The sequence below is a fragment of the Rousettus aegyptiacus genome, unplaced genomic scaffold (assembly GCF_014176215.1).
Source record: "Rousettus aegyptiacus isolate mRouAeg1 unplaced genomic scaffold, mRouAeg1.p scaffold_m13_p_3, whole genome shotgun sequence".
Classification (NCBI taxonomy): Eukaryota; Metazoa; Chordata; class Mammalia; order Chiroptera; family Pteropodidae; genus Rousettus; species Rousettus aegyptiacus.
The window spans coordinates 86,393,821-86,409,335 of NW_023416306.1; the positions used below are offsets into that span (position 1 = coordinate 86,393,821).

The 15,515-nt window shown below is 41.0% G+C and overlaps 3 protein-coding genes across 3 annotated transcripts; 2 read left to right on the plus strand and 1 right to left on the minus strand.

The window, feature by feature from the left end:
- Positions 1–2,061: 2,061 nt before the first annotated feature.
- Positions 2,062–10,632, plus strand: DNAAF2 (dynein axonemal assembly factor 2). The gene is made up of 3 exons (XM_016160923.2): positions 2,062–4,728; positions 7,781–7,924; positions 8,686–10,632. Exons 1-3 carry the CDS (start codon positions 2,890–2,892, stop codon positions 9,151–9,153), a joined length of 2,451 nt encoding a protein of 816 aa, XP_016016409.2. The 5' UTR covers positions 2,062–2,889; the 3' UTR covers positions 9,154–10,632.
- A 256-nt stretch (positions 10,633–10,888) lies between these two features.
- On the minus strand, positions 10,889–13,417 carry MGAT2 (alpha-1,6-mannosyl-glycoprotein 2-beta-N-acetylglucosaminyltransferase). The gene has a single exon (XM_016160975.2). The coding sequence runs from the start codon at positions 12,933–12,935 to the stop codon at positions 11,595–11,597; it is 1,341 nt and encodes a 446-aa protein (XP_016016461.2). The 5' UTR covers positions 12,936–13,417; the 3' UTR covers positions 10,889–11,594.
- A 96-nt stretch (positions 13,418–13,513) lies between these two features.
- Positions 13,514–14,780, plus strand: RPL36AL (ribosomal protein L36a like). The gene is made up of 2 exons (XM_016161027.2): positions 13,514–13,627; positions 14,343–14,780. Exon 2 carries the CDS (start codon positions 14,377–14,379, stop codon positions 14,695–14,697), a length of 321 nt encoding a protein of 106 aa, XP_016016513.1. The 5' UTR covers positions 13,514–13,627; positions 14,343–14,376; the 3' UTR covers positions 14,698–14,780.
- The last annotated feature ends 735 nt before the right edge of the window (positions 14,781–15,515 follow it).

Consider the following 15,515-nt stretch of genomic DNA (forward strand, 5'->3'; position numbering starts at 1 on the left):
TGAGTAGAAAGTTATAAATGGAAATTGGATACGAGGTGGCCTATCATTCATTAACTCATTCATTTAACAAATAATTGCTTCCATAAGATGAGCTTTTGCAGACCTTAGGAACACAGATAATGGCTAGAAAGATAGGGTGCATTTAGGGGTTAGCAAGGTGAAGTGAGATGAAGCAAGGCATTTAAAAGTGGATAAGAGGCCAGACCAGGCAATAAGTATTGGAATAAGATAAGATAGGAACTAGAACCAGGTGGGGATCAGCACTGTCTGTAAATGAAAAGTAGCACTGCAAGGGTATCCTGGGCTTCTGCTTTGGGTAAAAACAGAGAGGTGGTATGCTCCATGATTGTTGTTTAATCTGATGAAGCATTGCTGACCTCACCACAGAAATCTGAGTATGAGGTAGATCACACAAAATGGATGTGGGTAAGATTTCTCTACCATGAGAAAAGCGACACTTGGTCTCCCTGTTGGGAAACCACAGGAAGTCCCAGAAATTGCAGAATGGAGAACCCACTTAAGTCAGTAGGTCTCAGACCATCTTTGAATCTCTACTTCCCAATAGAGCTGTGTCCTTTTCTTTGGAAAGATAAGATAGTTTGCACTAAAGAGTTAATAACTGATAAAGGCTTTAATACTCAGTCCTCCTTCAAAAGGCATTCATAATTTAATAAGGATATCCTTTCCTCAAGGAATGAATTTTAGGCAAGAGATCATTTGTTTGGGGCATGGGAGCTTTTATACTAGTCCATACTCTTTTCCCAAAGAGCTGAATTCATCTTTATGCCTCAGCCATTCCAGATGTAAATCTAAGCCCTAAATGATAGGATGTTTTTAAACTTGTTATTAAACAAGTTCATGGTAGAAAAATTAGGAAATACCAATAATCATAGAGAAAAATGTTTTAATGCACTGCAATTCCATCACCAGAAATAATCTGTTAATATATATCCTTCCAGATTATCCTCTGCATATTTTTTTCCCTATAAGAACATTTTGGGATCATACCATAACACTAAACTTGCTTTTTTCTTAAATGTACTATATCCACTCATTATCTGAGTGCCTAATATTCTAGGTACTGGGGAATCCAGTGGTAAACCAGAAAGCCAAGGTCCTCACTTTCATAATGCTTACCTTCAAATGGGGCAAGCCATACCCAAGAAAATACCAAATACGAAACATGGTGAAAATAAAAATGATGTGGGCAACTTTAGATGGGGTGTCGGAGGTGGGAGAAGCATGTTACGGAGAGTCACTGAATTTAAGTTCCTGAGATTCAAAGACCTGCGTACAGGCTACACAAGAGCTATCGTGTTCTGCCATTGAGGCTGAAGTATCCAGCTTTGCTGCCAAGAGAGCATAAATGACGCCAGAAGCTGGGAAAGGAGTGGAGTCAGGCATTTCAAGCCTATTTTTGGTCATTTCAAGCCTGAAGGGCTTAAGCATTAAATCATTCAAATGGAGACCCTAAATGGGCAACTGGATATAGGAGTCTGGAGTTTAGAATCTGATACATAAGTCTGGTATTTGTGAGTGTAAATTTATTTGTGGAGAGAGTAAACGGAGAAAAGATGGGGTCCCAACCTTGAGGCATTTCTACTTAGAAGCTGAAGAGAGGTGAAAAACTGTAAAGCTGACTATGTAGTGTCAAGTGTCTGATGAGGTAGGAAAGAAGCCTAGAAATGTCTTGTCACTGAGGTAATGCCAACATCAATTGTTAAATGTTGGTGAGTTTCAACAGAATGAGAACAGAAAAATAATCACTGGATTTAACAACTACTAATTAATAACCACCTTAGTCAATAAATATTCTAAGCATCACTTTTTTTTAAGTTAAGTTTATTGGCATAATATTGGTTAATACAATCATATAATTTTCAGGAGTATGTTATCATTTGACATTTGTATATTCTGTTGTGTGTTCACCACCCAAAGTAGTTTCCTTCAGCTACCATATATTTGATTATTGCATCACTTTGAATGGCTGCAGAGAATTCCATTGTATAGCTGTACCAAAATCTGCTCAACCAGTCCCACTGTTGAATTCTTAGATTTGCAAACCTTTAGAATCAATCATAAAGCTGTCTTGAGTTGGAATTGCTGGATTTAAAGGCTTCTTGTACAGCTACCAACTACTCTCTAAAAAGGTTTTACTAAATTCTACCGCTCCAAGGAAATACAGTAATTGTAAAACAAACAAACAAACAAACAAAAAAAAACCTGCCATATCGATGGGTGATGTGTGGTATTTCATATTTGCAACTTGCATTTTTATTAATGAAGTTTACATGTTGATCGTTTGTTATTAATAGCCATATCTCTTGCTCCAAATGAATTGTTACAGAGCAAACTGTGTAGTAAAATATCCAGAAGATTGAAATACTGGTTTAGTGAAGTGAAAAAAACAGATAAACATAGGTATGAATCACAGTTGTGACTACACTAGTTGTGTGACCCTGGTCAGGTAACTTCTCAGGTCCCATTTTGTCTGTGAAATAGGGATCAGTTCTACCTTTAAGTGTTGTGAACAATGAAAGAGATAACAAACATGCTGGAAATTATGCCAGTTATGATGATACTTGCCCTAACGCAGAAGTAACCACACCACTGCACAGGAATCTAAAAAACAGACTGTAGGGTAGTTGGTTTTTAGAAACTAAGATGCTATTTCTGGCATTTCCACTATCCCATTCCAATTCCTGCCCCTCCTTCCGGCTGTTACTAGTGTCACCATGGCAACGAGCACGCGCTGCCCAAGGCAATTCTCTGGCGGTTACCGATCTCCGCCGCTTCCCTCTCCGCAGACCAGCGACTTCACGGCGCGTCCCACCCACCTGGTATCGGACTGATCGCCCTCGGCCTGAGGGCTAGGGGCCAAGGGGCAGCATGGCTAAGGCGGAAACCTCTTCGCCGCTGGAAGACTTGGATCTGAGCGGAGAGGAGGTTCAGCGGCTCACCTCCGCCTTTCAGGACCCGAAGTTCCGGCGAATGTTCTCGGAGTACGCCGAGGAGCTCACCAACCCCGAGAACCGGCGGCGCTACGAGGAGGAGATCACTGCGCTGGAGCGCGAGCGCGGAGTGGAGGTGCGCTTCGTGCACCCGGAGCCGGGCTATGTGCTGCGCACCAGCCTGGACGGGGCGCGGCGCTGCTTCGTGAACGTGTGCAGCAACGCTCTGGTGGGCGCACCCACCAGTCAGCCATGCTCCGGGAGTGCGCCCGCCGGCAGCCAGTGGTCCCTGCCCTACAGCCTGGCGCCCGGCCGCGAGTATGCGGGGGCGCGGAGCACCCGCTACACGGTCTACGACGTGGTCTTCCACCCAGACGCGCTCGAGTTGGCCCGGCGCCACGAGCGCTTCCGCCAGATGCTGGACGCCATGGCCCTGGAAGCCGTCGAGAAGCAGTTCGGCGTGAAGTTAGACCACAGAAATGCCAAGACCCTGAAGATCAAGTATAAGGGGACTCCGGAGGCCGCCGTGCTGCGAACGCCCCTGCCTGGGGGCGTCCCGACTCGGCCCGAGGGGGAACTGGAGAGCCCTCTTCCCGATTTTCCCTACCCCTACCGGTGCCCAGCGGCCGCTGGGAACTCTGTGGGTCCCGGGCCCCCGGCGTCCTCCACTCCTGAGGCGGTCACACAGCCCGCCCCCACCGAGCCTCGCTACAGCGTGGTGCAGCGCCACCACGTGGACCTCCAGGATTACCGCTACTCCCGGGACTCGGCCCCCAGCACGGTGCCCCAGGAGCTGGTGGTCACCATCGAGCTGCCGCTGTTGCGCTCGGCAGAGCAGGCGGCGCTGGAGGTGACGGGAAAGCTACTGTGCCTCGACTCGAGAAAACCCGACTACCGGCTGCGGCTCTCGCTCCCGTACCTGGTGGACGACAGCCGCGGCAAGGCGCATTTCAACAAGGCCCGGCGACAGCTGGTGGTCACGCTACCCGTGGCTCTGTCCGCGGTGCGCCGGGAGCCCCACGTGGCACCGGAAGAGTCGGCCGACCGGTCCGGAACTGACGGCGCGGCCTGCGCTTCCGCTTGCGAGGGGGAGGCGGGCCCGGAGGGGGTTCGTGCAGGAGACGGAGGCTCGGGTCCCAGCCGAACTGGGGCTGCGGACGCCGGGATCACCACCCTGGGCGCCACCGGGGAGGAGCTCGTCTTCGTACTGGAACAGCGGGACTTAGGCGGGCAAGCGGTGTCGACAGCGGGCATCGGGGAGAAACCGCTTCCCGGATCAGGGAGCTCACCTGGGGACAGTGGCGGAGGCTCCCCTTGTACTTCATCCAGGGACCTTGACAGAGGGTCTTCTGCAGCAAGAGGGAGTGCGCGCAGAGATCTCAGCGTTGAGACTCGCGTGGCCGGGGAAGGCACGGGCATCGAGCCTTCTAATCCAGACATGGGTGATCTCGGGACCCACAACAGGGAACCCTTGTGCCCTCCTTTGCAGTGTAATCAGGATGAAATATGCTTGACGTTGCTAATTCAAGTGCCTCGGATCCAGCCACAAAGTCTTCAAGGGCATTTGACTCCCTTCTGGTACAAATTGTGCTTTTCCACCGAAGACTTAGTTTATTATTCCTTCTTTTTGCAGTTTGGTTCAGAGAATAAATTGAGTACCAAAGAACCAGTGGTTAGCATTTCTTCAAACAATGCAGTGATAGAACTGGCCAAATCTGCAGAATGCTATGGACATTGGAGAGAGTGGTATTATGGTTTAAACAACGATTCTTTGGAGGTAACAGTTCTTTTTAGATCCTTAATATTTGAAATATTCCATCCTGCTTTTTACATCTGCTATTACAGGCATCCTCTCACCTTATCCAAAACAAAGCATTTTCCATTATATAACTTTTCTCGAAATTGATACACGTGATGCAAAATGTCAGTGCGCGTTAAACGCGTATTGGGAAGAAAATAACACGCATCCCCTCTGATGGATGTTTTTAAAGTCTTCAAAATTGCTTTTAATGCAGTTGTTTCCCTGGAATCCATTGACTCTGAAGGAAGACATGTATGGATTCCCAGGATCCACAGACCTCTAAACCTATGAAAAAAGTTGAGGGTGCTTTCTGCTAAGAAGGTCTATAACTTTAGTGATATTCTCAAAGGGGTTTATAACTCACATAGGGTTAAGAGGCACTCTGTTAATAGCCATATATTTTAAGTTGGCAAATAACTTTGTCCTACCGTAGAAAGTAATTTACTTGCGGAAAGCAAAAGTATCTTAGCCAGTGCCACAGTTCTTGTGTAGGAAAACAAACTCAAAACCAGTTGTGAAAAAATCCCTCCCCCTTTGGTCCATATAGTGCTGCTTAATTTTAGTCACTGATTGTTGGTGGGGTTATCTTTAGGTGAGCATTATATTACATTAAAATTACCTCTTTTTGCGTGTTTTAATCATCTTTAGGTCCCTGCTAGTATTTGGCACAATGGCTGACATTTAACAGTGTAATATAAACATTTATCAAACTGTACTGCTTCTATGTCTGTTACACCTCTTCTGGACAAATACTCTAGAACTGAGGGTTACCTAATTTACTTAGGCTATAATTTTGATGAATAATTCAGTATGTATTATTGTAGTTGCTACTATATTTTTTAGGTGTTTGAGGTTCTTGAATTTCAGATTCATACTGCAGTACAATTGGTAAATACTGAAAAAACTTAAAATTTGAAGTTCTAAGAACTTCTTAAACTTGTAAATAAACAGTTAATTAGTGGTTTTGATTAAGGTTTGTATCAGTGTTACACGTAATTTTTAAAAGCCCTTTCAATATATTCAAGGGTTAATTCCCAGAAGAACACTACTTGCACAGATGCACAGATTATATAATAAAAAGTAATTTTTAATTTAAAAATTTGGGACTTTAACCTGCTATAAATGTTCACTTCTCATTATTTTTCTAGAAATTAGCTAATAAGTGACATTTATATTTTATGAGCAATATCTTCTGTGAGAAGTGGTTAATTTGAAACCCTCCAAAAGTGGTAAAATAAGTAGCCAGGGCTAGGTAAAATACTTTGTGAGAAAATAGAATAGGAAATTGACTTTCTGTTTATGTCATTAGAAGGGGGAAATTTAGGAAAGGGCTGTCGTTTTCCTGTAATTGTTTTAATAAATGTGAAAATAACTCAAAATAAAGGAATAAAGCTTTGTGGACAAGCAGTTGAGAGAATACTAAAGAATATATTTTAATCAGGTTTTCTAGTATGCTAACATCATTTCAGCAAAGAAACTAGACCAAAATGAGATTATGGCCATTGTGTTTTATATCTTTGAATCCTGAGATCTATAATTTCTTTGTTAATCGTCACATTTGGTAAGGCTGATAGAACCATAATCAGTTTTTTTTTCTTTACATTTCACTGTCACTGGATCAGGCTCAGTATTAAAGTAAAATTTTTTAAAAATCACAAGAGTAGTGGGTGAGTAGATAATATATCATAATTATATCATACATTATATGAAAACCATTATAATGTAAAAAGGCGGATTTATAACTGTCAAGGTCAGAATTGTTACTTTACTCATAAACAAATACAAAATATACTTATATAAGCCTTAAATAACCTCTAAGAATTTTCCTAAAGCCTTGGTACCACTGAATTCGGTATCTTTTATAGTAAAGTCAGTCATTAGAATGTGAAGACAGTGTTAGGCAAATCGTTTATGTTTTAATCATAACCATTTCCATTATAAATATATATTTTTCCTTGGGTTAACTAAAGACTAAACTATTTGGTGTATTTTTTGCAATTAATGTGTAAGTCTTTTCCAGAGACATGAAACTTAGAAATGCTTTTGATGGGAATGTTTCTATAATACAGTGTTATTCTGGACCTTCAAATAATAGCAAGGCTAAGTACTCCAAAAGTAAAATTTTTCTGTTCCCAAAATTCGTTTTTGTTTAGTTGTTCTCAAGTTCAAATACTTTTAATAGAAGAAAACTTGAAAATTCTCTTTCTGATTTCCTCCTCTATTTAGACCAAATAATGAACTGTTTTTATTTATAATTATAAAATTTATTTATATGAAAGCACAGAAGAAAATACTTTTATTTTGGACAACAATGGATTTTATGAATTTTAAATATGGATATTTCTTCAATACCCTAACTATATATCTATACTCACTTGATGTGAATTTAAACAAATTGCTTTGGGATTTTTGTGAAAGTAATTTTGCTTTTCCTAATAGTTTGGAAATCTACCTCATTCTTATAAATAGCTATATGCTAGTGTCACACTGCATTATCTCATTGCTTAAAAATAGAATATACTTCTCTTAAATATTATTCTTGGCTCTTACCTAGCCAAGAACTAAAAGGCAAACCAGTCACACAAAATTTGAGTAGATCCTGTCATGTATATGTCTTAGCTGACTCATTAAGAAGTGTTCTAAAATTGAATTACATTTTATAGCTGGCACTGCATTATAGCCCTAGAGGTGATGTTTTCTTATAAAATATTAAGAGAGAGAGAAAAAAAGGAAAATACCATTTGTAAGATTATCTAGGAGAGGAAACATACCTCAGATTTAATAGAGATCTAGAAAAGGAACTAAGACATTATAGGGTCTTTTCCCATATGCGTATGTACTCTTGCTGTTCTTATCGCTGTGTCCAATACTGTTTTCTCTGGCCAAGAAAGCGTAGGAATAACATTAAAATAAACCTTTGAGGAGTATAATCTTGAACCGTGTAAGAACTTTTATGAGCTGTTTTTAGATAGCAAGTATGTCAAAGACGACCTATAAAGCAGAGTATTTATTTCTCTTTTTATTTTAGGAAAGGTTGTTTGTAAATGAAGAAAATGTTAATGAGTTTCTTGCTGAGGTCCTGAACTCTCCATTCAAACAGACCCCACCCTTAGCCCCACCATTAATTGAAGTTCTTCATGTCACTGATAATAAGATTCAAATTCATGCAAAGGTAAGGATTTTGGTGGATTTAATAAAATAGTAACTTTAGGACCAGGTTAAAGCTTAATAAATAACTTAAATCTTGATATCATAACTGTAAACTAAACGTACATAAAAGCTGGGGAGAGTGATGTTAAGAGGAATAAAGATGTTTTTACATGTATTTTACTATGTGCTAAACACTGTGTAGTTCATTTTCACACGTTATCTCATTAAATCCCAAAACTGTCCAATGAAAAAAAGAGAGAAACTAACATTTGGGATGTTAATCTAGGGACAAACAAGTCTTTTTGACTCTCAAACCATGGGAACTATGTCAAAGTTTGTTCATTCTTTCTAGTTGAATCTTAAGCTTGGTTATTTTTATAGTCTTCAGTATCAGACACAAATAATTTAGTCACTAGCAAATTTGACATATATGAATTGGGAGAGTGGCTCTGAAGGAATGCAGAAGTTCAAGAAAATTCAAGAAATTTAAGAATGCCTTTGTAAAAATGACTGCTAAAGGGTTTGTAGGCCGGGATTATTTTATCCTGAGGGAGATGAGTCATCGAAAGGGTTTAATCAGAGAATTATTACCAGGTTTACATCGTCAATAATGTAATAACTGACAGGATGTGGAAGATGACTTTTAGGAAGAAGAAACCTGTCTGCAGTTCTGCAAGGGTTATTCCCTTATGACTTTTTTAAAAAAAAATTCCAGAGAATACTATGATTTAATTTTCTATTTGTTTCAAAGAATTATTAATTTGTTGTTTTTCTTGGGCATAGTTGCAAGAATGTAGTAACTCTGAGCAGCTTCATGAAAAGGAAGAAGGAATCAATGAAGGAAGTCATCTAACTGAAAAAGAAAATACAGAACATCTTACCACCTCAACAACTGATTCTGATTCATCTGTAGCAGTTCTAGTAGAAACAGATAGTTGTGGTTCAGTTGCACACTTGCAACAAGAGTCTCTTGATGTTTCTCAAATGCTATGTGGAAAGTCTCAGCACCCTGAGTCAAAAATGGAATCTGTTCACTCAAGCGAGGAAAAAGATAATTTAAAAGAACCAGTAATAACTGAAGAGAAAGAAGTAGATGGAAATCACCTATCTTCCTTATCAATTCACAGTATACATGGTTTTGACCACATAAAAGAAACCAACATGCAGGATGGTAGTGTGCAGATTATTAAAGATCATGCGACTCATTGCACATTCACTTTTCAGAATTCTTTGCTATATGACTTAGATTAATTCTATAATTTTAGAATCTAAGAGTAAAAAATCTGGGGACTTAAAATAGATTCTATTTCTGATAACTACTATCTTAAACTGAAAGTATTCAAGAAATTGAAATTTGCAATTTTGATTCTAATGGGGAAACGTATTTGTTTTTGCATATACAGTTTATATACAGTTTCCTAAATTATAGATATGTTTTGTGATTTCTCTGATGTGTATTTTTTCTAATTAAACATTTAGTTTTAATACAACCTGTATATATTTACTTCTGTGTTTTTGGCCTCTCGTTTACCATTACTTTAATAAAATTTCGAAATATTTAAGTTGTGTCACAAAAATTCTCAAGCATACAGTTAACTAGAAATATGAGTGTGGGAGGTAGGTGGAATTTCAAAACTGTTTAGAAGTCTCACTAAATAGGACATATTTATTCTTGAAACAGAGATCTTCAGAACTTTACTAACCAAAATTAATGATTCAAACAATTACAGGACAAATACTCAATGATATTCAGTATTTTTGCTTCAACTCTATTTTACCATTCATGTCTGTCACAGAAAATAAATGTGTGTGTATATGATACAAGTTATTTAGTACTTTGAAAATTTGGTTTTTTTTAACCAGTTTTTTGGAAGTTACTATTACAGTATTAAAACACCTCTTGGTCTTATAAAGTACATTTATGAATTTTAAAACAGGACAATTAAAAAACCTGGAAATATGCTCCAACAGGAAAATTGTCAAGATTTTTCTAATCAATTTGTTTTATAATAACTAAAAGAGGACAGCAAATAATGTACCTGTGGCTATTATTTTGTGGAATGCTATTTTTGAGGCCAGAAGAAAATCCTAATAGATTTCTCACAAATTTTTTTTAGGATAGCATGAAAGAAAATGTAAAAGGAAAGTCTGTTGCCCTAATCCCTGGCCCCAAAGGCCATGAGCTGATCTATATGTTCCAGAAACAACTACCAATTTAAACCTCTGGCCTTAACTTAGTCCTGGAAATTACCTAATTATCTTTAGTTCTTTTAACTGGGAGGTCAGATTAGAGTACCAAAAACTGGTACAAATTCTGGCAGTTCATCTTGATTTACATTTATTATCCTGATAAAATGTGAAACCAGACTGGGCTGAGGGCAGTATAAATGTAGTTCATAAAACAAGAGAACTATTTGCCCCAACTTAAATGACCATATCCATTTTTTGACCATATCCATTTTTTAACCATAATATGAATCTTAATTTGATGCAATAATAATTTTGAAACTGTCCAATTAAGTTTTCTTAAATTGAAATGACTAATTGTAATAGCTACACAGATATTACTCTGAGTAATTTTTGGTTGAATGCAATTGTATGCTATTAAGGGAAACCTACATTAAATGTAGAGTAAATTTTAAGTCTGTTTCCTATTATTTACTGTCTGTCCTTTTTAAAAAGTGTGATTTTGGTTAAATAAAGGTACTAGAACGTTTCATTTTGCCATGACTAAACTTTGTGTTATTTCTGGCTATATTTCACTCACACAGCAGATTTTATTGTTCATTGTATCTGCCTTGTTAATTTGTAAGCTAGTTTCTTCTAAAGGGAGTAAATGCATTGTCAAGGACTGGGTTTTAGTTCCAATTCAGTTCTATAATGTACAGATAGTAAATATGAAAAGGAAATGCTAACTTTAAAATATCAAAAATGTCTTTTCTGAATTTTGGTGTAAAGAGTAAACAAAATTTATTCTGCAAAATGATTAGGAACTTTTTTATGCAAAAAATGAGTATTTTATTTTGGCAGCACTAAAAGAAAAAAGAAAACCACTGTATTTCTACATTGAGGTGAAAACAGTGTTTAAACGTTCTTAATCAAATACATTCCAAAAGAAAGTGTGTTCTATGAATGTTCCAAAGCACAGGCAAATCCTAACACAATAATACAGGAATCTGTAATACTGAAAATGACTGTTTTTTGACAGGGTGTTTAACAAATTTGAATTATAAAACCAGTGAAGCAATCCCTTCCTAATAACTGTCCAAAGTGAAACTGGGCTTGTTCCATTAATACTGTAACATTTCATTGTAATACTTTTTACTGCCATGACAATTTTAAATAAATTTTGCTGTACTTAAAATAAGTTTTGAAAGTGGAAAAGTGTACAAAGTTCCAGATAAAAAGAGTGATAGATGCAATTTAAATTCCACCTCTTCTCTCACAATAACTATGACCTTTAGCAGACACAGATTGAGCTTTAAAACCCAACTCCCAAAATGAAAACTTGTGTTTTAAATCTTAATCAGACATAAAAGGAAAAGATTACTATATTTGGACACCTTTTACAAGATTTTTTTGTTTGTATTAAAGCAGAAACCAGTCCCTAAACTCTTATTCAACTGTCTATCTTGTTTGGGCAAATATCAAAAATAGAAGACCGTCACTTTTGCTTTTGTAATTGTGATTTTTCACTGCAGTCTTCTATAACTTTTACAGAGTTCATGGTCCCTAATATCTCCCCACCCTCCATTTTTCCTAGGTGGGGAAACGGCTGCCATAAACTTCTCACTGATCATTAGAGTTTCTGGAAACAAGTACTGTTTGTTATTATTTAAGAGTGACTCAATTTGGGCACTCTGGGTGAATGGTCTACAGGTTTTCTTGTGGTGCATACCACAGTCTCCAGCATGAAAAATCCTAGGTACTTGAGGAACCAGCACTTTCCAGAATTTGGGAAGACAAGATACAGTCAAATATTGAAGAGTCCAGTCCCAGTTATAATCATCATAAGTACAGAAAGTGTCTGTGCATTCAATCAGTTTCTTATATGCGTCCGGAGTCAGGGCTAGACCCATATTGTGCTCTGTGGATTTCCAAGTTTTCACATCTACTTTGTCGGCAATGCCATAGAAACTGCGACTAGCAGTATAGGTCCCCAGGGAGAGAACATCACACTCAGGACACTCTTGCTGCTTTAATATCCACATCTTTTTGAAGACGTGGTAAAAGTCTGGGGCTAAGTAGTGGTCCTCCTCTAGGAAAAGTATGAGGCCAGCATAGTCTCGAAGAACTTTGACCCTTTCCCATACAAAATGCAGCTTCCACCACCAATGGTGTTTGGTTTGGGAGAACTTAGCCTCTCTATAATGGCCAAAGGAATCAGGATACTCAGCATTAATGCATCCCATCTTCAAAGCTGCATTCTTCTCCAGATCTCTCGGGCAATCTCTGGGGTCACTGCCAGGAAACTCGTTGGGGTACAACTGAATGCTAAAAGGAAAGAACACCTGCAGAACGGGACAGAAATCGACCCCAGCGATCAGGTGATTGATCTCTGTTGACCAGAAGTCATGACTAAAGATAACGAGGACGTTGTCGATGCCCTGGGCTTTTCGAAGTGAGTCCAGCAGCAGTTTGAGGTAATCCGGCCGGTTATGCACCTGAACCACCAGCACTAGCTCTCGGGGAGTCCAGGAGCCGGCCTTATCTACATTCCTCAGCGTCTGGTCAAAGTTCAGCTGGTACACCAGGGACCGGTACCGCAGCGTCAGGTTGTCCGCCTCGGGCTGCGGGGCCGCCGCGACCAAAGAAGCCGCCGACTCATTGGAGACCCGGCGGATGCCTACAGACACGGCGGGATGGTCCCCGCCCCGGCCACCTGCACCCCGCGCTGGCTCAGCGTCCAGCAGTGGCGGGGCGAGGGCCTCGTTCTTCCTTTGTCGCCCACTGCTGCTCCAGAGGACGAAGCCGCAGGCGGCTACAACGAGCGTGAGGATCAGCACCTTCCGCTTGTAGATGCGGAACCTCATGGTCTCCAGGGCCGAGAGCGCAGGCAGGCGGTTGCGGAAAGGAGCTAGCGGCTTCTGCAAAGAAGGGGCGGGCCGGCGGCGGTCGTCGCCTTGGCCTGCAGCAGTCGGAATTGGCCCTCGCGGCTGCCCTCGCTAACTCATCCCTGGCCCCAGGAGTACTGGGGCCCGAAGGCGCTCAGCTTCCCTGCGCTGCCCGGGATCCACACATCCTCGCCTGGCAGCTGCAGCTCCAGCAGCGGCTCTGCCGCTAGGAGCCGCGGCTCAGTGTCGCCTCGGTCCTCTCCATTCAGCACGAGTCCCGGAAGCAGCCCCGTCGCGGCCCCACTGCACCCCAGCTTCGTTACCTGCGCCTCCAGCGGCCCTGCGTCCTCTGCGCCCTCATCCTTACGCGGGCCCCTGATGGCCGAGATCGAGCGACGCAGCCTTGCCCGCCTCTGGCGGGTACCCTTCTGACAACCCACCACCGGCTCACCGAGCGCCGAGGCCCTCGGGCCCACACCCCTCTGGCCCGCCCCTTGGGCGATTGGTTGGCGCTTCCCCGACGCGTGCCCAGGTGCCCGGCCGTCGCTGCCTGCTGCCTATTGGTCCGTGGCCCTGTCGCTCAAGGCTCAGTTCCTATTTCCGCTTCCTTCCTCCTTTTCCTGTTAGCCACGAGCGGAGCAGGACAAGTAACGTGGACGCTGAGTTAACCGGTAAGCTAACATCGAGACTGTAGAGGTTCCCACGGGAACTTCCAGTGTTCAGAATTCGGGGAGTGACTAGGCACTTGTAGGAAAAGGAGAGCGAGACCTACTGCCTTACCTGGGTAGAGTTCAAGAACTGGTTTCTCCTTTCGGGAAAGGGGTTTTAAGCATGGCGGCTGCTAGGCCGCGAGGCACTTGTTTAAGGACACGTCAGCCTTCAGGGCGGCTGAGAGGTGATGGTTCTCCGGAGGGGAAAAGTGAAACCAGACTCCTGTGGTTCTCAGAGAAGGAATGAGGCGGGTTGTGGCAGTAGCTACTCCATCGCATACTGAACAAGGTTTACCCAGGGGCTGTAACATGGAGGAGGAGGAGGGTACGAGGAAGAGCCGAAAAGAAACTCTAGCCTTAGCTCTCTCTTTATGCGGAAGAAAATTAAACACCACTACACTTTTCTTTATGCTCAGTCACAGTAAAGTAATTCCCAGACCACGCTGTACTGGAACCCTATGCGGCTGCTTTTGATTTTTTTTAGTATCATCCTATAAAGGCTCCAATGACTTAAGTATTCCAAAAAGGCGTTCGTTAGCTTGGATGTGGATTAACGCACATGGAAAATGAGTTCTTGGTGGATTTATAAATTACCGATTGATGTATTTTTCTATATTTGTAAATCATTTTTACTTTTCAAAGTGTTTAACGCCTGCTGTATTTTAAATATTACCAGTGTTCATCGCGTAGACGACAGCTCTACCGCAAAGATGGTCAATGTGCCTAAAACCCGAAGGACTTTCTGTAAGAAGTGTGGAAAGCATCAGCCTCACAAAGTGACCCAGTATAAGAAGGGCAAGGATTCCCTGTATGCCCAGGGAAAGAGGCGCTATGATCGGAAGCAGAGTGGCTATGGTGGGCAGACAAAGCCGATTTTCCGGAAGAAGGCCAAAACCACAAAGAAGATTGTCCTGAGACTTGAGTGTGTTGAGCCTAACTGCAGATCCAAGAGGATGCTGGCCATTAAGAGATGCAAGCATTTTGAACTGGGAGGAGATAAGAAGAGAAAGGGCCAAGTGATCCAGTTCTAAGCTTTGGGGTTCTTTTGAGAGAAAAATGTTGAAACTATATAACAGTTAACCTGTATGAAAATAAATACAGATATTCTTACTCATATCTTGTTTTCTAAATTAAAAAATGACAGTAAATTATAAATGAAGATTAGTCTTCTCAAATATTTAGTTCCACAAGAATTGGAATTTTGTATATAATATAAAGAGGAAAGGAGTCCTACCTTGAACTTTACAACTAGGTTACAGGGATAAGTCATAGGGAAAATATTGGTATTTTACTTTTTCTGGTCAGTTTCAAATATATATGTTCGATGAATTCATAATCGTGATTAAGCTGTTGGGAAAGGTCTCAAGATTTTGAAAAGTAAAGAGGGCAAGCTAAACTTGGGTATATCAGACCAAACAGGGCAGAAGATCCAAGTTGGGGGATAAAAAAAGCTGACTTAATGCTCCAGTAGGTACTTCTAGCCACATACAGGTATTTAAAAAGCAGTTCCTCCGTTATACAAGGTGTATGTAGTGCTCAACAGCCACATATAGCTAGTGGTTATACTAATGGACAACATTTCCATCATTTTTGGACAGCAGTGTTATAGAATGTCTTGAGTGTAAGGCAGGAGTTAAAAATTGACTTCTAACTACATAAAGCTGTGAAGCTAGTACAGAACCATCCATGACAGCATGAACTTTTTTTTATTCCTTAATAAAAGTGAGGTGACTGATAACCAAGATGGCTGCTGATGGGCAGGTAGTGTATACAGTATGGATGATTCACATTTCAAGCAGGATGGAGATTTCATGACACTAAGAATGGCCCACAATTTAAAATTTCTGAA